Source organism: Chelonia mydas, chromosome 2 (assembly GCF_015237465.2).
Source record: "Chelonia mydas isolate rCheMyd1 chromosome 2, rCheMyd1.pri.v2, whole genome shotgun sequence".
In the NCBI taxonomy this organism is placed as follows: domain Eukaryota; kingdom Metazoa; phylum Chordata; order Testudines; family Cheloniidae; genus Chelonia; species Chelonia mydas.
Window position 1 is genome coordinate 202,496,537 of NC_057850.1, and position 27,984 is coordinate 202,524,520.

At 43.3% G+C, this 27,984-nt stretch overlaps 1 protein-coding gene across 2 annotated transcripts; it reads right to left on the reverse strand.

The window, feature by feature from the left end:
• Nucleotides 1-1,681: 1,681 nt before the first annotated feature.
• Nucleotides 1,682-27,900, reverse strand: FAM221A (family with sequence similarity 221 member A). Of its 2 annotated transcripts, none has more exons than XM_037890535.2 (7): nt 25,782-25,959; nt 21,743-21,916; nt 20,872-21,062; nt 17,412-17,618; nt 12,716-12,829; nt 11,888-11,976; nt 1,682-1,957 (listed from the first exon to the last, which is right to left on the reverse strand). In XM_037890535.2, the coding sequence occupies exons 1-7, from the start codon at nt 25,844-25,846 to the stop codon at nt 1,895-1,897; spliced, it is 903 nt and encodes a 300-aa protein (XP_037746463.1). In that variant the 5' UTR covers nt 25,847-25,959; the 3' UTR covers nt 1,682-1,894. The 2 variants fall into 2 exon arrangements, with proteins under 2 accessions (XP_037746463.1, XP_043396990.1); XM_043541055.1 differs by lacking the exon at nt 25,782-25,959 and adding an exon at nt 27,880-27,900 and having other exon boundaries at nt 1,749-1,957.
• Between the last annotated feature and the right edge of the window lie 84 nt (nt 27,901-27,984).

The following is a 27,984-nucleotide window of genomic DNA, read 5'->3' on the forward strand; positions in this document are numbered from 1 at the left end:
AAACAAGATTAAATAGTTGCTGGTTTTCATGCAGTATATATTTTGTCCCTTCTTTCTTAATTTATATTTGATTAGTTTGGCAGGAGTATGATGGTCATTTTGGGGAGGCTGTAGGACATAAAGGATCAAAGGAGGATAATAGTGGTGTAGAGAAAGGGTGGGAAAAAACATAGAGGAGAGTTTCATAGTAGCAGCCGTGTTAGTCTGTATCCGCAAAAAGAAAACGAGTACTTGTGGCACCTTAGAGACTAACAAATTTATTTGAGCATAAGCTTTTGTGAGCTACAGCTCACTTCATCAGATGCATGCAGTGGAAAATACAGTGGGGAGATTTTATCTGTAATCGAGTGACCAGAAAGGTTTAAGTGAGGCCAGCCCCCCAACCTGAAGCAAGTACTCACCAGCAACCGCACACCACACAACAAAACCACTAACCCAAGAACCTATCCTTGCAACAAAGCCCATTGCCAGCTGTGTCCACATATCTATTCAGGGGACACTATCATAGGGCCTAATCACATCAGCCACACTATCAGAGGCTTGTTCACCTGCACATCTACCAATGTGATATATGCCATCATGTGCCAGCAATGCCCCTCTGCCATGTACATTGGCCAAACTGGACAGTCTCTATGTAAAAGAATAAATGGACACAAATCAGACGTCAAGAATTATAACATTCAAAAACCAGTCGGAGAACACTTCAACCTCTCTGGTCACTCGATTATAGACCAGAAGTCGCAATTCTTGAACAAAAAAACTTCAAAAACAGACTCCAGCGAGAGACTGCTGAATTGGAATTAATTTGCAAACTGAACACCATTACATTAGACTTGAATAAAGACTGGGAGTGGATGTATCATTACACAAAGTAAAACTATTTCCCCATGTTTATTCCCCCCCACACACACACACACTGTTCCTCACATGTTCTTGTCAACTGCTGGAAATGGCCCACCTTGATTATCACTACAAAAGGTTTTTTTTCCTCTCCTGCTGGTAATAGCTCACCTTACCTGATCACTCTCGTTACAGTGTGTATGGTAACATCCATTGTTTCATGTTCTCTGTGTATATAAAATCTCCCCACTGTATTTTCCACTGCATGCATCCAGTGAAGTGAGCTGTAGCTCACGAAAGCTTATGCTCAAATAAATTTGTTAGTCTCTAAGGTGCCACAAGTACTCCTGTTCTTTTTACAGAAGTGAGTGTATTAGAAGGATACAAAACAAGCATGAAGGGGAGCAGAATTAGCTGAATGCAGAGCCTGAGGTGAGAGAAGAATATATGTTGGCAGGGACAGAGCTTGCAGAAGCTTGAGGGTGAGAAAAAACAATTTGAATTTGATGTGGAAGATGTGAAGCCAGTGAAGGGAGCAGTGTCTGTGTCTTTTAAGAAAATATTAAAACTACAACCTCAATGAGTAGAAAGTTAGGAACAAGAATAACTCTAAGTCCACATATAAAGAAGCAAGTATGTAATGGAAGTCTGATGATATGATGTGGTGTATAATGTATATTTTACCTGCTGTCCTAAGGCTCTGATTCAGCAAAGCACTTAAGCGTGTGTTTGCTGGATCAAAGCCTAAATGAAAAATTCTAGAAGTCTCTAAAAACCATCATTTTCTACTACATATGACTCAAAGGCGCGATCCATGCAGCAATATTTGAGAGCTTAGATAGTATGTCAAGCTACTTTGATAAAAAGTAACAATTTTATTTGAAAGAACCAGAATCACCAAGTATTTTTAAATGAATTTAATCAATACTTTAATATAGCAGTGTTAATATTGAGAAACTAGAAAATACGTGTGTGCAATAAACACCATGAAAATACACTTAAATATAATGATAAACGATTCTGTATTACAAAAACTCCTTTGTTTCATTAATCTTCATGGATTCTTTGATAGCAGTGGACCTTTAACTTTCTGTTTAGCAGCCTTCTCCTTTTTCAGCTGCAATAAAAGAAAAACAGCAATGGTCCAAGCACTAGTGTGTCAACAAATCAACTATGCAGTACTAATTAAGCTACTACTTTATAATAGAAATCTAGGTACTTACCTGGCCCCCAACACCACAATACCTCACAAATATGAGTTTATCCTCACACTCATTAGATGAAGAGAAATTCTATTAACACTATTTTACAGATGTGGAACACAGACCAAAAGACTAACTAGCATACTCAAGGTCACAAAGGAAGTCTAGGCAGCTCTCCTGAGTTCTTGGTTGGTGCTTTAACCACAAGATCATTCTTCCTCCCAATTGATTTTCCCTTCACTAGTTTCCTTTTGCATGCTTTGATTTGCCAAAATATGTACCTGACTACCATTTTTTACTGTGGATTTATATTCATCCCACTGCAATTTCAATATAGCAACTCCTTCAATTTTGCATGTACATACCATAGCTTCGGAAGCCAGTAATTGGTCTACAGCACTCGCTGGAGTGTGATGCATGGGTACATTAAACATTATTTTGAATAACTGAGAAGGTGTGTGGATCTTTGGTGTATAAATGTTCACTGCACTGCCTTGAGAGACAGGGGGGGAAGATATCAAAGAGGGGTTGGGGAGATTTAAAGCAACATATTTAACCTGTGTCCCTTTTGTAATTTTATTGTATTCTTGAAGTGGAGTATCTTGTTTTGGTACGGTTCTTTTAATATTTGTTAAATAAATACACCTGTAACTATGTGTTTATATTAGGCAAGACAAGGTCAAAGAAATACACCTTGCAATTGGAATGGAAAGTGATGAGATTTGTGATGGTTTTTAGTCCCTGGGGGAGTTCATTCCAGACTCAGACCACTCCTGAAGAAAGTTATGTCTCCCGCACAGATGGGCTTTACTCTTATTGTTGAGAGTTCCATTGTGCCAGAGAAGTGAAATTGTCCACCATTGTCTTCATCCCAGAACATCTGACAGTCTTTTAGGTATCCTGGGCTGAGGTCATGGAGCGCTTTGAAGATAAGAACTGAGACCTTGAACTCAACTCAAAATTCTGTGGGAAGCCAGTGTAGAGAGCAGAGGACAAGTGTGGCACCCACCCACTTCCCATGTTTTTCCAATAAGACAAGTGTGATATGCTCACAGTAGCCTGTGTTGCTGAGGAGACTAGCTGCAGCATTTTGTACTAGGTGGAGTTTTCTAAGTGCAAAGGTTTCATGTTCAGGTATATTACATTACATTACTGTAGTCCAGCCAAGTCTTCCTCCACTGGGATGGAAAAGAGTCTCCTAGCCAAGCTGTGTTGAAGGTCCAACCCACATAAGACCTGGAGGAGTTAAAGTGGCTAAGCAGACCAATTAACTGCCCAGGCTGCACCTGGAGAAGGAGACAGAGAGCAGGTCACTAATTGGAAATGGGCTCAGCTGGGCAGGAACAGGAGAAGCCTATATAAAGCCCAGAAGCTGTAAGCAACAAGAGGCTTCAAGGAAGTAGTCTATAGTCATTCCCTGGGAGGAGGGTGCGTGGGCTGGCAAACCAAGAAAAAGAGGGAAGCTAGATAAGTAGGAAGAAGTCCATAGAAATAGCAGCAAGGAGTTGGACCATACAGACCTTGAAATAGCAGCAAGGAGTTGGACCATACAGACCTTGGCTGCTTATTATAGGGCAATGGCTCTCAGCCGGGGGGAGGTATGCAGAGGTCTTCCTGCTTGGGGGGGGGAACTCCTCTAGATATTTGCCTAGTTTTACAGCAGGCTACAAAAAAAAGCACTAGTGAAGTTGGTACAAACTAAAATTTCATACAGACAATATCTTGTTTATACTGCTGTATATATTATACACTGAAATGTAAGTATAATGTTTATATTCCAATTAATTTATGCATAAATAAGAAAATAAGCAATTTTTCAGTAATAGTGTGCTGGGACACATTTGTATTTTTAGGTCTGATTTTTGTAAGCAAGTAGTTTTTAAGTGAGGTGAAATGCACAGGTATGCAAGACAAAAAAGACACCTGAAAGGGGTACAGTAGTCTAGAAAGGTTGAGAGCCACTGTTATAGGGTCCCTGGGCTGGAATCCAGAGTAGAGAGTGGGCTTGGGTTCTCCTTCCACCCACTGGGAAGTGGCAGAGGGCATTGGGGACACCAGCCAGACAGCTGGTCTGGAAGGTCTTTGATTTCTCTGGATGGGGAGGACCTTAGTGACCTGGCTGGAGGGCCCAGCCATGAACAGGAAGCTGCAGCTCTGACAGCAAGATGGGCCACAGAGTGAAAGAGACACTACCAGAGAAGAGCAGTGCCGGGCACGAACCAATCCCTGAAGCTGCCAGCAGGAGGTGCCACGTGCAGTGAGTGGACCTCATGACACAACCAGACACAGCTGAAAGTGTTACCTGTGGTGACTGTTGTGATGAGGGCTCAGTGTTGGCAAAGAATCCAAGAGTATTCCTAGACTATAGACTGAATTGACTAATTGTGGCTATGAACCTTCAGCCAAAGGACATGGCATAGTAAAACGTTCTATGCCATAAAAGCCAGCGTGCTTTTAAATGTCCAAATGCACATTCTACCACCATTCTGCACTTGCTCAGCCTGTAGTTGAACAGCTCCTGACTACTGTCCAGGCTGCCTGTGTATGGCTTCATGAGCCATGGCATTAAGGGGTAAGCTGGGTCCCCAAGGATAACTATAGGCATTTCAACATCCCCAGTGGTTATTTTCTGGTCTGGGAAAAAAGTCCCTTCCTGCAGCTTTTGAAACAGACCAGAGTTCCTGAAGATGCGAGCGTCATGTACCTTTCCCGGCCATCCCACGTTGATGTTGGTGAAACGTCCCTTGTGGTCCACCAGTGCTTGCAGCACTATTGAGAAGTACCCCTTGCGGTTTATGTATTCACCGGCTTGGTGCTCCAGTGCCTAGATAGGGATATGGGTTCTGTCTATGGCCCCACCACAGTTAGGGAATCCCATTGCAGGAAAGCCATCCACTATGACCTGCACGTTTCCCAGGGTCACTACCCTTGATATCCGCAGATCTTTGATTGCGTTGGCTACTTGCATCACAGCAGCCCCCACACTATATTTGCCCACTCCAAATTGATTCCCGACTGACTGATAGCTGTCTGGCGTTGCAAGCTTCCACAGGGCTACTGCCACTCGCTTCTCAACTGTGAGGGCTGCTCTCATCTTAGTATTGTTGTACTTCAGGGCAGGGGAAAGCAAGTCACAAAGTTCCATGAAAGTGCCCTTACGCATGCGAAAGTTTTGCGGCCACTGGGAATTGTCCCAGACCTGCAACGCTGTGCAGTCCCACCAGTCTGTGCTTGTTTCCCGAGCCCAGAATCGGCGTTCCACTGCATGAACCTGCCCCATTAGCACCATGAAGCCCACATTGCCAGGGCCCGTGCTTTGAGAGAAGTCTGTGTCCATGTCCTCATCACTCACATCGCCGTGCTGACGTCGCCTACTCGCCCGGTATCGCTTTGCCAGGTTCTGGTGCTGCATATACTGCTGGATAATGCGCGTGGTGTTTAATGTGCTCCTAATTGCCAAAGTGATCTGAGCGGGCTCCATACTCGCCGTAGTATGGCGTCTGCACAGAAAAAAGGCGCGGAACGATTATCTGCCATTGCCCTGACGGAGGCAGGGGCGACTGACGACATGGCTTACAGGGTTGGCTTACTGGGAATTAAAATCAACAAAGGGGGTGGCTTTGCAAGAAACTGAATGCCCCCTCAAGGACAGAACTCAAAACCTCAAAGATAGAACTCAAAACTGGGTTTAGCAGGCCGTTGATTTCACAGAGGTAGGGAGGGAGGAGAAAATGAATACAAAACAAATCTGGTCTATTTCTTGTTTTGAGCCACTTCATCTATCTTTATACATCTTGCTGGCAGCAGACTGTGCAGTACAACAGCTAGCCATCATCATCTCCTGGTGCTCGGCAGAAGACGGTGCAGTATGACGACTAGCCATCATCTTCTCCTAGCTGGAGGTTAAAAGACAGTGCACTGCCGGTAGGACTCAATCGCCACGAGATGAAACAAGGGAAATGGCTTGTCACTGGCTGAGTCACTCCCATGTTTGCCCAGGCGCCCGGTTAAAAGAGCACCCAGGACTACGTCGATGATGGCTACCAGTCATACTGCACTGTCTGCTGCCAAAAGGCAATAAACTGCTGCTGTGTAGCAATTCAGTACCATGTCTGCCAGCACCCAGGAGACATACGGTGATGGTTAGCTGAGCAGGCTCCATGCTTGCCGTGGTATGGCGTCTGCACAGGTAACTCAGAAAAAAGGCGCAAAACAATTGTCTGCCCTTGCTTTCACGGAGGGAGGGAGGGAACAGGGGCCTGATGATATGTACCCGGAACCACCCGCGACAATGTTTTAGCCTCATCAGGCACTGGGATTTCTACCCAGAATTCAAATGGGCGGCGGAGACTGCGGGAACTGTGGGATAGCCACCCACAGTGCAACGCTCCGGAAGTCGACGGTTGCCTCGGTACTGTGGACACACTCCGCCAACTACATGCACTTAGAGCATTTGTGCGGGGACAAACACAATCAACTGTATAAAAACGCTTTCTACAAAACCGACTTCTATAAATTCTACCTAATTTTGTAGTGTAGACATAGCCTGAGTTTGCTCAGGAACGGGAAGTTTGACACTCTGTGATAGTTGGCTAGTATTGGGTTAGCCAGCATGGGTTTCTTCAATGTTAGTCAGACTATTCTGTGTTTGAAGGAGGAAGGGAAGATTCCTTCTCTGAATGAGGCTGTGATGCTGGTAAACCAAGTGCCAGCTCTTGCAGAGTCTGTAGATGTCTGCTGAATACTTTGAAATTCATAGCTGGAAACCAAACCAGCTCACCTATATGTTAATATTGTTCTAGATAAGTGTTAGAGTTGTAAGGATGTGTTTAGGTGCTATAAAAAGACTAAGTTGCTGCATGCATTAACATTACAATTGTAATGTCTGTATACCATGTTACAAGGTAAAATATAAGTTTAAAAATGCCTGCTCCAAACTTGTGAACTGAGAAGGGAATAGTGGCTCATCCAGGAGGGCTATCAAAGTTGTGAGCCATTGTAGGACAAAAGCTTTAATTGCCCCATCCACCCATGGAGAAGTACATGCAGAAGGCCTCATCCCGTGAGTTGGAATGCTGCAAGAGGGAAATAAAGATAGTTGACATGGAACCATAGGCTGAACTCATTTAACCTGTAAATTATCTCATTTCTTTTTTCTAGTTAATAAATCCTCTGTTAATTTACTATGGGATTGGCTACCAGCATTGTCTTTGGTGTGAGATCTAAGGTACAAATTGATCTGAGGTAAGTGACTGGTCACAACCTAAATGTTTTATGATTTCTGGTGTAAGTGACCATTTATCACTAAATCCAGCTTGCCTGGATGGCAAGATAGATTGGCAAGCCCAAGGGGATGGTCTGTGACTACATAGTAAGACTGTTACAGTGATCCAGAAGTTCACATTTGTTACTGGGTTGGTAAAATCTAATTATGATACATACCACTAGTTTGGGATATCTGCCCTGCCTTTATCAGTTTGTCTGCCCTGAGACTGGCACTCAGTTGTGAACCACTCTAGACAGCATGACCAAAGCATTGGCTATTTCACTCAGGAGTGGCACTAGTTGTGAATCTGACCTATGCCCTTCCTGGCTTGTGAAAGTCATGAACAAGTCTTGGATCAGGACTCCTTTAGGGTGTCCAAAACTTCTCGATGAGTCAATGTACTGAATTCTGAGAATGCAGTTGGTTCTTAGTTAGTGAGTGCAGGCAAAGCAGATCCATGCTGTTTGAGAAGACTTCCTGAATCCGTGTGATTGTTTTAGTGAAGTAGGATAGTTTTTTGTGGTGCTTGGTGTTCTTGGCTCTGATACAGGTTGTAGGCATTCAGGATTGAAGGAATTTACCACTCTGGCTAGTTCCTTGGGGTGGGATTTGGCAGCCTCAAAGAAAGCTGATAGGAAAGCTCTTGGCTTGAAATACAGCCTCAGTATAGGCTTTGAGGAATTTGTTTCATCCTGTCGGAATCAGTCTTTGTATTTCCACCCTCTCTCTTCATCCAGCACAGGGTGTCAGAAAATCAAGATAATCTGTGTGGCCAATGGGGAGAAGGGGTCATTTGGGGGCAAACATGTCAATGGCAGAGGCCAGTGTAGAATGATTCACCAGGTCCTTGATTCCTCACCCCGTGGGTGGGGTGCTGTTCTCCTTTAGCAGGCTTTGGAATTTGTTGGAGTACGAGTCAGCTATGTGGGTAAGGCCCTGCATTTTCTGTTTTTGTTCCATTTTCCTGGAAATTTATCAATGTTTGTTACAAAAAATAAAAAGGGGTGAAAAATCAGTGCAAAAAATGAACTTTGCCGTTTTCTGTGTAAATTTCACTCTCCTCTTTCCTGTTTTTGTTTTTTTAACTTCCAAAACAGCCCTAATTTTTCATTTTTGACTAATTTTGGCATGAAAAGTAGTTCACTAACTTATTTGCTTTGAATACTATAAACATCCATTCTATCGGTAGAACAGGTAATATGTATGTGATGGGTATGTGATTGACAGCAGTACACATCAGTGCTCAAGTCATTCCAGTATTTCTGATCCATCCCCATCCCCACTCTGGAAAAAGAGATGGTGGATCAGAAACTAGGGCCACCCAGGTTACTGAGCGGCCATCTCACCTTCCAGAGAGGGGAGGTGGGAAGTTCTGGCCCTTCCAATATTTGGGTGGGGAAAAATAATTGCTTTTATAAAACCCAGGAATTTTTTGGTTAAACTGAAAACAAAAGGGCCAGACATGATCTGTGAAAGTCGTAGGGAGTGAGTCGTAGGGAGTGAGGAGATGGGTTTTGCGGGGGTTGTATCTGTGGTCTTGTTAGTATCAATATAGAAATCTCCCAGGACAACTGGGGTATTTTACCACCATTGCCAACCGCACGCCAGTGAGCTCCTTCATGAATCCTTTTCTGTGGTGGTCTGTTTTCAAAGAAAATGAATGGAGTACCAACTGGCTTTTTGTCATTTCTAGGTCAGGGGCGTACCAAGTATCCTGGGAGAATGCGGTTGGCTACTACAGAACTTGCTCTGTCATCCAGCCAGGTCTTGGTGATGCAGGCTATATCAGGAGCCTCATCACTGATGTGGTTGTGTATTGTTTGTTAGCAGTAGGTCTTGCATTGATCAACATCCGCTTTAGTTTGTGATGCCTTGTGCTGTCTGTTTCTGACCTGTGGACTATGTAGTGGACCTGTGCAGCATACAGGTGTGTTATGTCTGGCATCTAGCTTCTTTTTGCTTTCCTGTTTTCTTGGACTGGTCCTCCCAATTTGAACTGTGATAGGTAATGAAGTAAATGTTGCCATGGGATGTTCCAAGTGAAGGAACGGGTTGTCTGGTTTACCAGTTGCCATAGGAAAGGCAGCTCTGTTGGACATATTTTGGATCTGTAACTTGGCTGAGTCCTGGGAAGGGGCAGAGCAGTGTTTCCTGGAGCAGTGATGGGTATGCTGGAAGCAAGGTGGCATAACGGGAATGGAAACTGTAATAAATGACAATAATAGGGCTGAGTCCAGCAAGAGGAAGTGTCAATGGCATCAGACATCCATTTCCTTGAAATAAACTGTCTGTCATGACACCCCTGTTGCTCTTACCTGCTTTGGGAGGGAGATGTAGAGGGTGAGAAATGGCACTTACCTTTTAGTCTTGTCTGAGTAAGAGCTGAAAAGTAGCCTGCCAGCAGGTGGAGAGGTATCTAGAGGAGCAGGGCTGGGTCTCCTTCCTTTTAAAAAAGAGAAGGAGTACTTGTGGCACCTTAGAGACTAACCAATTTATTTGAGCATAAGCTTTCGTGAGCTACAGATCCGATGAAGTGAGCTGTAGCTCATGAAAGCTTATGCTCAAATAAATTGGTTAGTCTCTAAGGTGCCACAAGTACTCCTTTTCTTTTTGCGAATACAGACTAACACGGCTCTTACTCTGAAACCTTCCTTTTAAAAGAACACAGCCCTTAGGCTGCCTCATTCCTGTGGATGGTTCCTGAGCTGAGGGAGGGACTGGGAGAGGAATCACAGCCCCACTTTAATCTTTTGAAAATTAAAGGAAATTTTCTGAAAAGTAGTAAGTGACCAGAGCTGGTGCTGGTTGTGTGTGGGGCCAGCGAGAGATGGACCCTGCTGCTGCCACTGGTGCTAGGTCCCCATTGGGAAGATTCTTTGCAGGGTCAGGGTCTTACTCGCTTTTTTGACATACATGCCTATAGTTATGCACATGCGTAAGTCCTGTTGCGGGACTACTCATACGCTCAAGAAAAAGAAAATGCCTCGGTCTTTGCAGAATTGGATCAAATATCTGAAATTCTTACCTCTTCACCAAGGAAAAGAAAATACTTGAAAATGTCTTGAGACTTAGTAGTAATGCTATATCTATAAACTATTACATTTGCAAAATCTGTAGCACATTCCTTTTTTTGTAATGTTTCTCAAGAAAAGATTCAATTTCAAAGACCAATTCTCACAGAAACAAACACTACCTGATGCAGGAAACAAGCATAATATTAGGCTTTATCAAAACTAGTTAAGTGAAATATTACTTTATAGAGGAATGGGTAGAATTCACTTCTGGCTAAGATGGTGGAGTTAAGTAATACTGAGTTAAACCAGAATCTGAATGACTACATATAAATTAAAGAGGTATTAAGCAGTTTTGTGCCTGAGAGTGGCAGTCCATGTTTTTCTGGGTATCCGAAGGAGGTTTGTGGGTTTATTTTGTTTTTACAGTTTCTCTTAGTTGTCCAAAACAACTACTGATATTTTTGTTTCTGTGATTGTTTGGTATTTTGGTGCAGTTATGCTTTGGCTTTCCTCTGGCCAAAGCAAGTTAAGTTTTTAAATTAAATCTGCCTGATCTCGGTGGGAAGGTCACTGAACTATTCCAGATATGATTGGCCTATGGACCTACGCTATTAGGTCACTATGTTGTAATCAGTTTCAGAATGGTAGCCATGTTTACTCTGTATCAGGAAAAAGAACGAGGGTACTAGTGGCACTTCAGACTAACAAATGTATTTGGGCATAAGCTTTTGTGGACTAAAACCCACTTCATCAGAGTGGAAAATACAGTAGATGTATCTATATGAGAGAGATCAATTAAGGCGGGCTATTATCAGTAGGAGGAAGAAAAAACTTTTGTAGTGATAATCAGGATGGCCCATTTCAAAGAGTTGACAAGAAGGTGTGAGTAACAGTAGGGGGAAAAATTAGCATGCGGAAATAGTTTTTAGTTTGGGAGTGGATGGGTCATTAGTCTTTATTCAAGCCTAATTTAATGGTGTCCAGTTTGCAAATTAATTCCAGTTCTGCAGTTTCTCGTTGGAGTCTGTTTTTGAAGGGTTTTTTTTGTTGAATTGCAACTTTTAGGTCTGTAATTGAGTGTCCAGGGAGGTTGAAGTGTTATAATTCTTAACATCTGATTTGTGTCCATTGATGCTTTTGCGTAGAGACTGTCCGGTTTGGCCAATGTACATGGCAGAGGGGCATTAATTGATTTGTCTCGTTAGAGTTGGTATGGCAACCCCCATTTTTTCATGTTGTGTGTGTGTGTGTGTGTGTGTGTATATATATATATATATAAATCTTCCTACTGTATTTTCCACTCCATGCATCTGATGAAGTGAGTTTTAGCCCACGAAAGCTTATGCCCAAATAAATTTGTTAGTCTCTAAGGTGCCACTAGTACTCCTCGTTCTTTATGTTGTAACCCTCATTTTGAAATGCTAATACATTTTTCAGGATCAGAATACCAGTTAAAGCAATGTGCACCATTGTAGGCAAGTTCAATTTTAAGTTTAACCACCTTAAATTGAGCCTCTTTATTTTTAATGAACATATTTGTATTAAACCTAAATACAATGACTTGCCCGTTCCTGGTACTGTTTTTCAAAGTAAGCCATGTCCTCTTCTTCAGAACTCCTTAAATTAGAAACTTGCTTTGCTGCACTAGAGCCACCTGAAAAAACACAAAACAAATGTCTATTAAAAATACTTGTTTTTATTTCAATATGCTTTATATTTGGAAAAAGATTTTCAAACGAAAATTTCAGTCTGCACAAGGGAGAAGTGCCCTATTTTACTTAAAAGCAACACCTTCAGCCAAGTAAACAGCACTGTTAAATAGGTCTGGAATGAAAAGACCAGTAGTCACTATGAGAGGCCTCAGAGGAGCTACATTGTGACTACCATCTTACTAGCTATGGGACAGAAGTGACCTTACAGCTATGTCGATATAGGCAGAAAGCCATAGCCCAGTATTACACTGAGTAAATACATACAGTGTGTTCTCTTACTGGAAACAAAAATGGAGAGAGAGTACTCCAGTGAATAGAGGATTCCATTATTAAAGGAAACAGGTGCAGGGGGAGGGCATCAAAAGCAAGAAAATCTAGTTATTAAACTAATCATTTAGTTTCTCTAAAACATTAAACTAATGAGAGAGATTCTCTAAAACAATGAAAAAACCCTTGTTTTGAAAATCTTGAGTACAGAAAAGTTTGTATATTAATTACATACACCCCTCTTAGAGGAAATATCTTAAATATTTGCTTTAGTTTTGAACTCTAATGTACACCTTTAAGCTTTCCTTAACATCAAAAAGTCAACATTATACAGTGTACTCAGTATAAAGGCAATCTGACATTAATACACCACAATTAAAAAAAAAAAAAAAGCATGGTAGTTCATTTCATTACCACTCGTTAATTGTGAGCTGGCTTGTGCAGAACTGGATGGGCCTTGGAATGCTTTTAGAAATGGATGGTCCATGCCACTACTGGGTGACTCTAGAAATTCAGCAGAGGGTGCCCCTAATAGAAAACATATTGGGGGGAAAAAATTAGCTTCACAAGAAGAGTTAATCATACATGATGGAAACCGAACATACCTACCAGTTAAAATAAATAATGCTGATATTTAGTAAACAGCATGAAAAAATTATACATTGTGTATCATCCAGTACACTAGAACAAAGTAGGTGTGGTAAAAGAACCAAAGTACGGCTTGAAAAGAAATTAAATGGCTGAGCTCTTCTCCTCCTGTTGCTGTGACTGTATTATACGGTAACTACATTGCAGAAAGATCGTGGAGACTAGACCCAGATTTTAAAATATAATTAAATACCAACAGTATTTCAAAATAAAGACTCCTGATTCTCTTTACTCCCCTGTAAGGTAGTTTTGAATGTAGAAGTTCTCTAAGAACCAGGGGTGTAAGATGATAACCCAGTTCTACATATGCCCAATTTTGTTACAAGATTACAATTAATAGTATACAAATCAGCTTGAAATCCCACTATGAATTGTGCTTTACACTGGGGAATAAAATCATTTATCTGCACGTCAGGCTGAAAACTTAAAATGAATAATAAGAGAAAACAAAGATACCCCAACATGTAACTGTTAATGGGGAATCATCAATGAATGGGAGTGTTTCTAACGGGATCTGTTCTTAGCCCAATGTCATTCAACATCTGTACAGGTGACCTGGAAAAAAATATAAAATCATGGCTAGTAAAGTTTGCAGATGACACAAAAATTGGTGAAATGGTAAACAGTGATAAGGATAAGTCAGTTATGCAGAGTGATCTGAATCATTTGGTAAACTGGGCTCATTCAAATAACATGCATTTCAGTATGGCCAAATGCAAAATCATACATCTAAAGAACAAAGAATTAGATCACACATGCGGGATGGGGACTGTATCTTGGGAAGAAGTGCTTCTGACGAGGACTTACACTTAAGGGTTAGATGACCAAGTGGCACATGAGAGCCACAGAGCTATATTGGGATAAGAGGGCCAATTCAGTTCTTTAATATATAAACGGGAATATCAAGTAGGCATTTTCAATGTCTTCATTGAATGTCAATATCCTTCAACCAGAATGTAATCTTCTGGATACAGAAATGAATGAATTTCATAGAACTGGAAGGGACCTCAAGAGGTCGAGTCCAGTCCCTGACACTCAAGGCAGGACTAAGTATTATCTAGACCATACCTGACAGGTGTCTGTCCAACCTGCCTCCAAAATCCCCAGTGATGGAGATTCCATAATCTCCCTAGGCAATTTATTTCAGTGCTTAACCACCCTGACAGTTAAGAAGTTTTTCCTAATGTCCAATCTAAACCACCCTTGGTGCAATTTAAGCCCATTGCTTCTTGCCCGATCCTCAGGGGTTAAGAACCATTTTTCTCCCTCTTCCTTGTAACAACCTTTTATGTACTTGAAAACTATTATGTTCCCTCAGTCTTCTCTTCTCCAGACTAAACAAACCCACTTTTTTCAATCTTCCCTCATAGGCCATGTTTTCTGAACCTTTAATCATTTTCGTTGCTCTTCTCTGGACTTTCTTCAATTTGTCCACATCTTTCCTGAAATGTGGCATCTAGAACTGGACACAATACTCCAGTTGAGGCCTAATCAGCGCAGAGTAGAGCAGAAGAATTATTTCTCATGTCTTGATTACAATACTCTTGCTTATGTTTGCCTTTTTTGCAACAGCATTATATTGTTGACTCATAGTTAGCTTGTGATCCACTATGACCCCCAGATCCCTTTCCACAGTACTCCTTCCTAGGCAGTCATTTCCCATTTTGTATGTGTGCAACATTGTCCCCTTCCTAAGTGGAGCACTTTGCATTTGTCTTTATTGAATTTCATCCTATTTACTTCAGACCATTTCTCTAGTTTGTCCAGATCATTTTGAATTTTAATCCTATCCTCCAAAGCACTTGCAACCCCTCCCAGCTTGGTATTCAAACTTTTAGTGTACTCTCTGCTATTATCTAAATCAGGGATCAGCAACCTTTGGCATGCAGCCAGTCAGGGAAATCCGCTGGCAGGCTGGGACGGTTTCTTTCCCTGCAGCATCTGCAGGTTCGGCCGATCACAGCTCCTACTGGCCGTGGTTCGCTGTTCCAGGTTAACAGGGGCTGTCAGAAGTGGCAGCCAGCACACCCCTCAGCCCGCACAGCTTCCCGCAGTCCCCATTGGCCTGGAATAGCAAACCGCGGTCAGTGTGAGCTGCAATCAGCAGAACCTATGGACGCTGCAGATAAAGAAACCGTCCCAGCCCGCCAGCAGATTTCCCTGACGAGACACATGCCAAAGGTTGCTGATCCCTGATCCTAAATCATTGATGAAGATATTGAACAATATCCAGACCCGGAACCAACCTTGCAGGACCCCACTCGTTATGCTCTTCCAGCATGACTGAACCACTGATAACTACTCTCTGGGAATGATTTTCCAACCAGTTATACATTCACCTTACAGTAGCTCCATCTAGGTTGTAGTTCCCTAGCTTGTTTATGAGAAGGTCATGCAAGACAGTATCAAAAGCCTTACTAACATCAAGATAGACAACATCTACCACTTCCCCCTTATCCACAAGGCTTGTTACCCTGTCAAAGAAGGCTATCAGGTTTGTTTCATATGATTTGTTCTTGACAAATCCATGCTGACTGTTGTTTATCACCTTATTCTCTTCTACGTGTTTTTAAATTGATTGCTTAATTATTTGCTCCATTATCTTTCCAGGTATAGAAGTTAAGCTGACTGTTCTGTAATTCCCCAGGTTATCCTTATTTCCCTTTTTTATAGATGGGCACTGTATTTGCCCTTTTCCAGTCTTCTGGAATCTATTCCATGACTTCTCAAAGATAATTGCTAATGGGTCAGATATCTCCTCAGTCAACTCCTTGAGTATTCTAGGATGCAATTCATCAGGCCGTGGTGATTTGAAGACCTCTAATTTGTCTAAGTAATTTTTGACTTGTTCTTTCCCTATTTTAGACTCTGATCCTACCTCATTTTCACTGGCATTCACTGTTAGATGTCCAATTGCCACCAACCTTCTTGGTGAAAACCGAAACCAAGTCATTAAGCACCTCTGCCATTTCCACATTTTCTGTTAGTCGTCGTCCCCCCGTCCCCCCCCCCGCATTCTGCCCTTGGTCTTTCTCTTGCTTCTAATGTATTCGTAGCATGTTTTCTTGTTTCCTTTTATGTCCCTAGCTAGTTTGATCTTGTTTTGTGCCTTGGTTTTTCCAATTTTGTCCCTACATACATATGTTTATATTCATCCTTTGTAATTTGACCAAGTTTCCACTTTTTGCAGGACTTTTTTGATCATTGAAGATCTCCTGGTTAAGCCAGAGTGGTCTCTTGCCATAGTGACTCTTTCCTAAACAGTGGAATAGTTTGTTCTTGTGCCCTTAATAATGTCTCTTTGAAAAACTGCCAACAGTCATCAATTGTTTTTCCCCTTAGATTTGCTTCCCATGGGATTTTACCGACCAACTCCCTGAGTTTGCTAAAGTCTGCCTTCTTGAAATCCATTGTCTTTATTGTGCTGTTCTCCCTCCTACCATTCCTTAGAATCATGAACTCTACCATTTCATGATCACTTTTACCCAAGTTGCCTTCCACTTTCAAATTCTCAACCAGTTCCTCCCTATTTGTCAAAATCAAATGTAGAACAGCCTCCCCCGTAGTAGTTTTCTCCACTTTCTGAAATAAAAAATTGTCTCCAATACATTTCAAGAACTTGCTGGATAATCTATGCCCTCCTGTGTTTTCCCAACAGATGTCTGGGTACTTGAAGTTGCCCATCACCACCAAGTCCTGTGCTTTGGATGATTTTGTTAGTTTAAAAAAAGCCTCCTCCATCTCTTCCTGGTTTGGTGGTCTGCAGTAGACCCCTACCACGACATCACCTTTTTGTTTTTAACCCTTTTTGTCCTTACCCAGAGACTTTCAACAAGTCTGTTTCCTATTTCTATCTCAACCTCAGTCCAAGTGTATACATTTTTAATATATAAGGCCAGGGCTGGCTCTACTGTTTTTGCTGCCCCAAGCAGCATGCCGAATTGCCGCCTGAAAAAGGGAGCTGCCGCCGAATTGCCACCGTGGAACTGTGAAGATACAAGCTGATGCCAAATTATCGTGGCGGTGAAAAAACCCATGCAGCCCTAACGATGCATGGACTGCCGCCCCTATAAGATTGCTGCCCCAGGCACCTGTTTGGAAAGCTGGAGCCTGGAGCCGGCCCTGTTTAAGGCAATACCTCCTCCCTTTTTTCCCTGCCATCCTTCCTGAGCAAGCTGTATCCTTCTATACCAATATTCCAGTCATGCATATTATTCCACCAAGTCTCCATGATGCCAACTATGTCATATCTTCTAATTTCTACAGCTTCTTTTCTACAAGAAGTTAGAAGATGATCATCTCTTGCCTTTAAATCTATAAAAAAAAAAAAATCAGGAATTGGGAGTCCCCATCCTATGGGAAAGTCTAACTTGCCCTGAAACTTCATATTTCAAGAGACTTTCATATAAGAAAATTAAATAGACAAAGGATCAAAATATTATCTCAAGTCTCCTGCACTTACCAACTCCGCTGTCATCAAGTCTCATGTAGCCTTCGGCCAGTGAACTAAAGCCAGTTAATCCTCCCATTGCAGCATAAGGAACATCCTGCCCCACAGGTTTTCCCTGGGCTAAGCGCTCTTGTTTAGTTTCCACAACCGTTTCATGAGCATATGTTGGCTGACCACATCCACAGGTAAAGCAGCTGTGAAATCCTGAACATTTGGAACCTAAATAAAAAGTATTCAGAGTGAGATAATGGAGTCTATTCATTTATTATCTCTCACACACTAGAGTTTCCCTAAATTGTTGCTTTCCCAAGCACTGCTGATTTCCTTCCATGCATAAGTACCCAACCACACTTCCCATTTGGATGCTCTACAAGAAAAAGGATAAACATGTGCTTAAATCATGGGAATCTGAGTTCTATTCCTGGAATCAGTCCTAGGCAAATCAAAGGATTGATTGTGCACGTGCTCCCACAATTTGTCCAACAATTTAAACGAGGTGGAGCAGCTTCAGCTAAAGCAGGGGTGGGCAAACTACAGCCTGCAGGCTGCATCCAGACCATCAAACCTTTTAATCCAGCCCTCTATCTCTTACCAGGGAGCAGGATCAGGGGCTTGCCCTGCTTGTGCCATAGCTCCATGTGGCTCCCGGAAGCAGTGGCATGTCCCCCACCTCCAGCTCCTACATGTAGGGGCAGCTAGGGGGCTCCACACACTATGCCTGCCCCAAGCACTGGCTCTGCAGCTCCCATTGGCTGGAATGAGTGCCTGCGGACAGGGCAGAATGCAGAGGTGCCTGGCCAGGGCTGTGCCTCTGTGTACAAGCCAGAGGGGGGACATGCTGCTGCTGCTACTGCTTCTGAGAGCTGCAGAGGCAGCACCTGCAGATGGGGCAGCTCGCAGACCCACCTGGCCGCGCCTCCGCATAGGAGCCGGACTCAGAGGGGGGACATGTTGCTGCTTCTGGGAGCTGCTTGAGGTAAGCGCTGCCCAGAGCCTGAACCCCTGACCTCCTCCTGGGCCCCTACCCCAGCCCCCACCCTGGAACCTGTACCCCCTCCCACACCCCTACCTCAGCCCAGAGCCCCCTCCTGCACCCTGAACTCATTTCTGGCCCCACTCCAGAGCCCACAGCTAGAGCCTGCACCCCAACCTGCAATTTCATGAGCATTCATAGCCCACCACACAATTTCCATACCCAGATGTGGCCCTCAAGTCAAAAAGTTTGCCCACCCCTGAGCTAAGGTAACAACTAGTGAGTGAGATCCACTGTTGTTATACTCCCCCAGATGGCAGCAGTAGCGTAGCTAGTGGAGGAGCGGGGCAACGGCCGCTCTCCCACTGAGCAGAAGTGGCACCTTTTTAATTTTTTGGCGCCTTTAATTTTTACTCACCTGGCGGCGCTCCGGGTCTTCGGCGGCACTGAAGGACCCCAATACCACCACCACCACCAAAATGCTGCCGAAGACCCGGAGCGAGCAAAGGACCTGATGCCGAAGACCTCGAGCGCCGCTGGGTGAGTACTAGCAGGTGGCGCCTTTTTTTATCTCCGCTCCTCTGGTTTTCTCCCTTCAGGCTTCATTGGGTTAGGGTAAACAAGCCAAACCCCTTGAGTCTCCTCTCATAAGGGAGGTTTTCCATTCCTTTGATCATTATAGTAACCCTTCTCTGCACCTGTTCCAGTTTGAATTCATCTTTCTTATACATGGGAGACCAGAACTGCACACAGTATTCCAGATGAGGTCTCACCAGTGCCTTGTATAATGGTAATAACACTTCCCTATCTCTACTGGAAATACCTCACCTGATGCATCCTAGGATTGCATTTAGCCTTTTTCACTGCTGTATCACATTAGCAGCTCATAGTCATCCTGTCATCAACATACCTAGGTCTTTCTCCTCCTCTGTTCCTTTCCACAGGTTCATCCACAGCTTATAGCAAAAATTCTTATTAGTCCTTAAGTGCATGACCTTGAACTATTAAATTTCATCCCATTTCTATTCCAATTTTTAAGGTTCTCCAGATTTTCTTGTGTGATATTCCAGTCCTCCCCTGTTTTGGCAGTACCTCCCAACTTTGTCATCCACAAATTTTATTAGAACACTGCCATGTTTTGGACCTCCACAGTGGTTCTCAAACTGTGATTCAAGACTCCCAAAATTCTTCTTGGTGCTCTACAAAATGGAACACTTGCGATGCAAGAAATGTAAAGCTGGGAACAGGAGAGAAGCTACGAAGAGTCTCTATTACAAAGTAGACCACAGAATGAAATATCTGCAAAACTACTACCACAGTTACTTCTTTATGATTGAATCAAGAGCACTCTGATGACTTAGTCCCATCTTTGGGAGCAAAGAAATCACTTCACTCTATATTTCTATGCACATATATACTATAGGCTATAAGAGTATATAGGATAAACCCAGTGGATATATACTCCTACAGAAAACAAAAAATCCATCAACGCTATTTCGGTGTTGATCCTGTTCCTCACCGATCACAGCCATTGCTTGCAACCAGGATGGTTTTATTTATTTGTTTAAAGAAAAGGAAGTACCCTGATTTGTATAAAAACAAAAGCCAGGGTTCCAAATATTCTAGTCACAAGGCAAACGAGACTGAGAGCCAAGGTTGTGTAAACTAACTCCAGTATAATAAAAATGTACAATTTTCAAGAGCGGGGTCAATTCCTGACATCATCTACAGAATTTTCAAACACAGCCAGGCCTCTTAACTATCATATATACTTGAAGCATTAGAAAATTTATTAAGCATAATATGACCTGTCATTCAAAAATATTATATTCGTTTGTAGTTTAAAGATTCAGTATGAAACAATCCAGTTACACTTAAACTAATTTGCTGCACATGATTTAGAGTTAATTCTTGAAAGGCTGTTATATCAATGTTGTATATTATCCTGTTAGATATTATTCCCCATTCTGCAAGCAAAACTGGTTTATGAGATCCTTCCTCTATAAATTATTTCACATACTTCATGCAAGTAATTTACTAACAATCTAGAAATCGAGCTAAAAATATCCATCAATATATCATTTGAAGAGATCTAAAAGACAGAAAATCATCTGAAGAATTGGGTTTTTTACCCATGAAAGCTTATGCCTTAATAAATCGGTTAGTCTTTAAGGTGCCACTGGACTCCTTGTTGTTTTTGTGGATAGAGACTAACACAGCTACCCCTCTGATACTTGAGTACATAGTTTAACTGCTGATAATAATTCCTGTTTTAGGGCCAAATCCTAGTCCCACTAAAGTCAATAGCAAAACTTCAACTGAACTGAGTGATACCAGAATTTAACCATTAGTATATTAAATTAGTGTTACCAATAATCTTGCATGGGCATGAAGTGCTATTTCCTGCTAAGTTTAGAAAATATACCTGTATTTAAAGCCTATGCTTCTTAAGTTAGTAGTAATGAATACTGCATGTGTATTTATAGGAAACTAACTTACAGGAGTTACAGGAAAATCCAGGTGCTGCACTGTGCTGATCAGCAAAGTGCTTGCATCTACAACGAATGGGCTGAGTGCCATTTAGAGGGACATAGTGATAGGATTTGCACTGGCAACGGCTCACACGACAGGGTACACAAATAGGACGATTTTTTGGAATCTCTTCATAATCTGTTTTGTGTTGTTTATACCTAAAAACAGAAAAAAAAAATTAGTACATATGCATATGGGCTATAACAATATCCTTATAGTTCAAAGAGACCAGGTCACTGAGGTACCAACATGGCTGCAACAACACTGCAAACAATTATAGCTCAAAGTCATTCAGCATTTACCATTAAAAATTTCTTTAAGGAATTTATAATTTAGATTTCAAGTTTAATGCAGAGATACATTTGTTCTTCTACAAACAAAAAATGTGCTCATTCTCACAAAAGGTAGGTTTCGTTGCTGTGTGGGGTTTCAAGTGCTTTTTAAGTTATACTCTAGTGAAAAAATATGGCAGACCTTTAAATTTGATTTTGGCACCATTTCAAGTACATATTTTCAAAGCAGTATGTGGTGATGGAATCAAATGGTCATAGATCCACACAATAAGTTAAATATATCAGTAAATTCAAAGCTCTAAACTCTTGAATTTATCTCTGACTACTTCAATCTCTGGTAGACTCACAGTTCCAAGCATAAACTGCATTTATAGATCACTATAGAATGATTTCTTTCGTCTCAAAAATGTTCCTTAAATTACATCAATCTTTTCACCCCAGATTCTCAAGTTAACTACTTCTATGACACTGCGTTTTATAAACATTTTACATTTTCTAGGTAAAAACAAAGTTCAACAGCAAGAAGAAAAAAAAATAAAACTCACCTATGGGTACAAAAACAGAGTGTCTCCGGGCCCACAAGTTTACAGTCCATCCCAGTTGGTGATCTCCAGCTCACATACAATCTGTTCTGTAATCGTATTGGTAACATTTTTCTTTTGTATTCTTCATATTGTTCAGGGGTAAAGAGTTTCCCTCTATCGTCATCACCTACAATTCTGCAACATATAATTGTGTTTCATAATATTTTAATTACATTTAACTTTCAGTAAAATCGAGGGAGGCAAAGGTAGATTGCAATTCTGAAAATATAATGATACACCAGTAAACAACACTGAACATTATTTTATCTTCCATAATAGTACCCTAGAGATAGCCTTTGTAAGGAACTGTACTCAAGTTTTTAAACAAGTGCTTATAAACTGGCTTTAATGTATGGAAAAAAGAACAGGAGTACTTGTGGCACTTTAGAGACTAACAAATTTATTTAGGCATAAGCTTTTGTGGGCTACAGCCCACGGCATCGGACGCATAGAATGGAACACATAGTAAGAAGATATATATATATATATATATATACATACAGAGAACATGAAAAGGTGGAAGTAGCCATACCAACCGTAAGAGACTAATTAATTAAGATGGTATGAAAAGTGTATAAAGAACTGCTAGGGAAGGATGGAGTGGAGCGGCAAGCTACCAAGTTCCTTTTTACGTTGAAGAAAACGGACTGCAAGTCAGGAGTTCTGGGGTCTTCCTAGCTCTGACTCAGACTTCCTGCATGACCACTAACAAGCCACGTCATCTCTCTATGGCAGAGGTCCCCAAACTGTGGGGCACGACCCCCTAGGGGAGTCGGGAGGAATATTTGGTGGGGTGTGGTGATGACCAGGCCAGCCCCCACAGGGGATGGAGAGGAAGTGCCACCCAGCCCCCCCCCCCACCCCCCCAACTCTGTTCTGGCCCTGGCCCTGGCCTCAGCCTCACTGCAGCTCTGCACCCACTGCAGCCCAGCTGCGGCTCCACCCCAGCCTGCGCTCCTGGCCGCGACAAAACGGTGGAGGTGTACACACTGAAACGCTCCTCCGCCCATTGCACTCCCCGGCTATGCCGACATAACAGAACCTCCTTCGTCAGAGGGGTAGAGCTTTTTGCAGCAAAGTTATATTGACAGAGTGTCAGTGGTAGACACTGCACTTGGTTATGTCCCTGTAAATGGTCTCTAGGAGGTGTCCATCCTAACCCCTCTGAACTCTGCTGCCCTGCACCCAGGTACACAGGCTTCTGCCCCTCCCTCCTTTAAAGGCCCAGGAATTTTTGAAATTCCACTTTCTGTTTGCTCCCTGTGGACAGCTCACATCACATCTTCCCAGCCAGCCATACAGCAAATGCTCTCCCGCTTGGAGCACACCTGAATTGTTGGATCTGCTGGCTCTGTAACCTACATCCCAACAGGCCAGCCAGCTTGAATTAACTATGCTCGAGATTTGTGTATGTGGACAGGACTCAAGGGGCAACACTCAAGTTATAATTCTAGTTAACTCTGCAATGAGGACAAATCCTAAAAGGCCTTCGGTTTCCCCATTTGTAAAACAGGAATAATACTTACCTGTCTCATGGAGTTGTTAAACTTAATTCATTCATGTTTATAAAATGCTATAAAAATTTATAGTATTATTATAAGTTGCATGTGTTAAGACTTTTTACAAATAGATATAACATGGGCCTGTTTTTCAGTAAGCTATAGTGTGGATATACATATACATTCACAATATATCAGTAACGTACAATATCACAGTAATGTGCTCTAATATAGTTCTTCAACACCTGATATAACAATTTATTGAAATTTACTCTCCTTTTTAAAGCATTTTGAACATATATGGATAAAAAGTATGATTACCTACATCTTTCATATTTTACTGAATGTTTTCTTAAGCTAAAAATAGTGTGCAAGGTATTGCATCACGTAGGTTAAGTAAAACAGGAGCTAATTCACTTTTGCAGTTTTTTTTAAAGTTATTATTGTAATAAGATGCACCTAGAGATTCTTACAAATGGGGACATTTTTATAATTGTCAAAATAAAATGTGTGTTAACTTGTATTTCCTGAAAAAAATAGTTGAACTGGCTTACTGTCCTCCCAAACTATTTCACAGAAGTTTACTCATGGGCAGATGGCAGGCATACAAGCACGCCTGGGCATGGGGAACAGAAACATAATTTCCACTCTCATATTTCAACTGCGATATAGCTAAAAGATGAGTTTATATATGTCAACAGAAAAGGTACTTGCATGTCAAAATATTCACAGACAAAGCACAAAGAGACAAATTTTAATAGAGCCATAATACCAGAGATAAAGGCATTGCATGGGGTATTTGGAAGATTTCCCTCCCCCTGCCTTTGAAAAAGAAACATTTTTTAAAGTTCTGAAGTGTTCTGATGTATCCACAGAACTCATTAAAACATTCTAGAGTCCTGGTGAATCCTAAATTTTGCTGAGCTCTCCTATCCAGAATTTCAATCAATGATAACTTAAAAATCAGCCGTAGCATATCGCACAGCAAGAAAAGAAAGAGGTCTAACAGCAAAAGGTAGATAACACCAGGATTATAACCTCAGGTGGAGTATTAAATAACATTTTTATTTACAAAACACTCCTTCCCGTTGCTAAGCAAGAAGCTTTGTTGCTTTGGTGTTTCCATGGAGGAAAAAAGCGTTCTTCTCGTGTCTCAAAAAACAAAACAAAAAAGATTGCAGGTTTCTGAAGATATTTGGATGGGGACAGATTTGCATGAGACGAGAACCTTGTCAGATAAAATATACTGGTATAATTTTGCCATGTGGCATCAGGTTCTGCAGATGTGGCCTTGTTAACAAGCATGTTACCTCTGGAGACACAAATCCACAGTTTGAGAACTGCAAAACTAAGCATCCCTGATGGTATCTTCTAGACCAGTGGTCTCCAAACTTTTTGGATCGTGCACCCCCAGGCCAGCTCTAGGGAAGCAAAAAAAAAAAAAAAAAAGAGCTGCTGCCAGCGTGTCGCCGAAGACGGAGCGGGAAGAACCGAGCTGCCGCCGGCGTGCCTCCGAAGAATCAAAGGTCCAGGAGTGCTGCTGCCGCCATGCCGGCGGTGCTCCTTCACCGGCGCTCCTCCTGCCGCGCAACCCCAGGGATGGTCTTGCGCACCCCCTGCGGTGCGCGCACTCCACTTTGGAGACCACTGTTCTAGACTGAGCACTGAGTCCCATTGGGTAGATAGAAAGATTAACCTAAATAATAATCTCTCCAGAAGCCTGTGGAACCCCATAAAATTGGGTCCCTAATCCATGAATTATTGGAACTCATTTACAAAACTTTTCTTAAACATTACGTGAATATATTGTCTCATACTATAGAATTAGAATTCATAATCCCTATTCCATGACGAGATATCTTTGAGCTATAATGTATCTTAATTAAAACTATCTTTAGATAGGCCTTTTCCTCAAAAAAAGCATTTTATTAAAAAAATCCCATTTAAATAAAGAAATCTGATTTTTTTTTAAATCATTGATTTTTATCCACCCTGCCTTCAGGGGAACCTCTCTCTATACTCCGGCAGAGCGCCTCCGCCAGTCTAACAGCAGAGGCTGACTTGGCTGAGAAATTACCCAGTGTCCAACCCTTCTAATTTAGAGGATTCCCCTACCTGGATGCTCCAAACCACCCCCGCCAGGGATTCACGTTTATTCTCTCGTAAAACGGTATTTCAGCTTTATTAAAGTGTTCCCCGAGGAGAGTCACTCCTGCTTCTTCAACCAGCACCCGCCATCTCCAGCCCAGGGGGTAGGGAGCCTGACCCCCCCAGCCCACCCCCAAGAGGGGCAGGAGAAAGAGCCTGTGAACTACACCCCAGGCACCTGCGCCCCCATCCCCAGGAGAGTGGCGGCGACCCACGCCCCAGCCCCAGCCGAGCGGGGACGGGGACCGACCCCGGGGCCAGGTGAGACCGTGACACACCAGGGAGGGCCTTAACATTATCCGCAGCCCTCTGAAACTCAGTGCGGTCCCGTCCCGGTGCAGGCGGCCCCTCACCTCCGGTACTCCAGGTACTCGTCCACCGCCGCCGCGCCCCCGGCCTGCACCCGCAGCCGCTCCATCCGCGCCGGTCTCCCAGGCCCGGGGCGGGACGGGGGGAGCGCCTCGCAGCGCCGGCTGCCCGCTCGGAAGCGCCGCCCTCCCAGCCGAGGGGGAAGGCGGCTCCGGCGGGAGAGGAGCGCTTGCCCCCGCCCTCCGCGCGGCTGGGCCGTTGCTCGGCTGGCGCCGGTTCAACGGGTCTCCAGCGGGGACTGGCCGACTGCGCCCGCCCCGAGCTTCCCTCCCCCCGCCCAGTCTCCGCAGTATCCCCCCAGCGCGGCCGGTGCCTCAGTCCACCCCGCCCCCCCGGGGCAGTTTTATCCCTCTGGTCTTTCTGCGGGGGGAGAGGAATCAGCGGGGTAGAAGGGCTGGTGATATAGCCACAGGGGTGTGTAGCTTTGCCAGCAAGAGGTTTCTAGTGCAGACAAGGCTTTCATTGCCTTTATACTGGTATAAGGTCAGGGCCACACTAGGGGCTTAGCTAACTTACAAAGTTGTATCGACAACCATCAGCTTCCGTGGACAAAACGGTGGAGGTGTACACACTGAAACGCTCCTCCGCCCATTGCACTCCCCGGCTATGCCGACATAACAGAACCTCCTTCGTCAGAGGGGTAGAGCTTTTTGCAGCAAAGTTATATTGACAGAGTGTCAGTGGTAGACACTGCACTTGGTTATGTCCCTGCTCAAATGGTCTCTAGGAGGTGTCCATCCTAACCCCTCTGAACTCTGCTGCCCTGCACCCAGGTACACAGGCTTCTGCCCCTCCCTCCTTTAAAGGCCCAGGAATTTTTGAAATTCCACTTTCTGTTTGCTCCCTGTTGACAGCTCACATCACATCTTCCCAGCCAGCCATACAGCAAATGCTCTCCCGCTTGGAGCACACCTGAATTGTTGGATCTGCTGGCTCTGTGGGGAGAGGAGGCTGTGCAGTCCCAGCTCCACTCCAGTAGGAACTTCGATACTTATGGGCAGATTTCTTATGGCCTGTTGGATAAGGGCTACAAACGGGACATGCATCAGTGCCATGCGAAGATAAAGGAGCAGAGGTAGGCGTACCAGAAGGCAAGGGAGTCAAACTGTTGCTCTGGTGCTGTGCTGAAGACCTGCTGCTCCTATAAGGAGCTGGACGCCATCCTCGGCAGCGATCCCACCTCCACCGCGAAGAGCCCTGTGGATACTTCGGGAGCGAAGGAGAGGGGAGAGAGCAGACTCAACCCCAAGGGCAAAGTGGTGGACAAGGAGGTTGAGTTGGAGGACAAGATCGGACAAGCAACAGTCTCATCTAGTACCATGGTAAGCCAGGACCTCTTCTCGACCAAGGAGGGTTCAAGCCAGTCCCAGCACTCTGTCTCAGATGTGTATGTTGCAGAGAGGAGGTAAGTGATCTATTTGAATTGATCCTGCTGGGTTCTATGAAATAGAGCTGTCCTTTGCTTTGTTATATGCTAGAAGTGGGTTAAGGGATAGGAATGTACAAGACTTGTTGTGTTTACATGGGCTTGTCATTCCCCTGTGCAACTATGCAGTGGAGTGGAATAGTGTGTTAATACACACTGAGATTTCATGGGACTCCTCCAGAGAGATCTCTAGAAAACTTTCCTGAAGGTACTTGCCAATCCTCTGCCAAAGGTTCCTTGGCAGAGCTACTTCTTTCCTTCCCTATTGTAGGAAACTTTCCTGTGCCAATCGGCAATCACTTGTGCAGGGACCAAAACAGCACATAAGCAAGCTGCATAGGGACTGGGTCTGAAACTGCCTGCATGCAGGAGATGCACTCTTGTAACCTTGGTTACCCTCAGGAGTGAGATATTGGCTTCAATGACCCCGCCTGTGGAAAACGGTGGCAGAATTTACAATTTTGTCCCTAGTTGCTTGCAGTGATCCCATTAAAAAAATCACCTAGACCCTTTGCCTCATCTTGAGCCCATTCCCGTCCCAGAAACAGATGTATTTTACTATAATGATTTGATGCAGGTAGTGCACTAACAATCATGCTTCTGCTTGTTGTTTCTTGTGCTTCTGCAGATGTGGCCTTTGTTAACAAGCATGTTACCTCTGGAGACACAAATCCACAGTTTGAGAACTGCAAAACTAAGCATCTCTGATGGTATCTTCTAGACCAGTGGTCTCCAAACTTTTTGGATCGGGCACCCCCAGG

Coding starts and splice junctions, on each gene's coding strand:
- FAM221A (XM_037890535.2), bottom strand. CDS start 25,846: ATGGAGCGGCTGCGGGTGCAGGCCGGGGGCGCGGCGGCGGTGGACGAG. Junction 21,917..25,781: donor GAGTACCTGGAGTACCGGAG/GTGAGGGGCCGC, acceptor TATATGTTGCAG/AATTGTAGGTGATGACGATA. Junction 11,977..12,715: donor CAGCTCACAATTAACGAGTG/GTAATGAAATGA, acceptor GTGTTTTTTCAG/GTGGCTCTAGTGCAGCAAAG.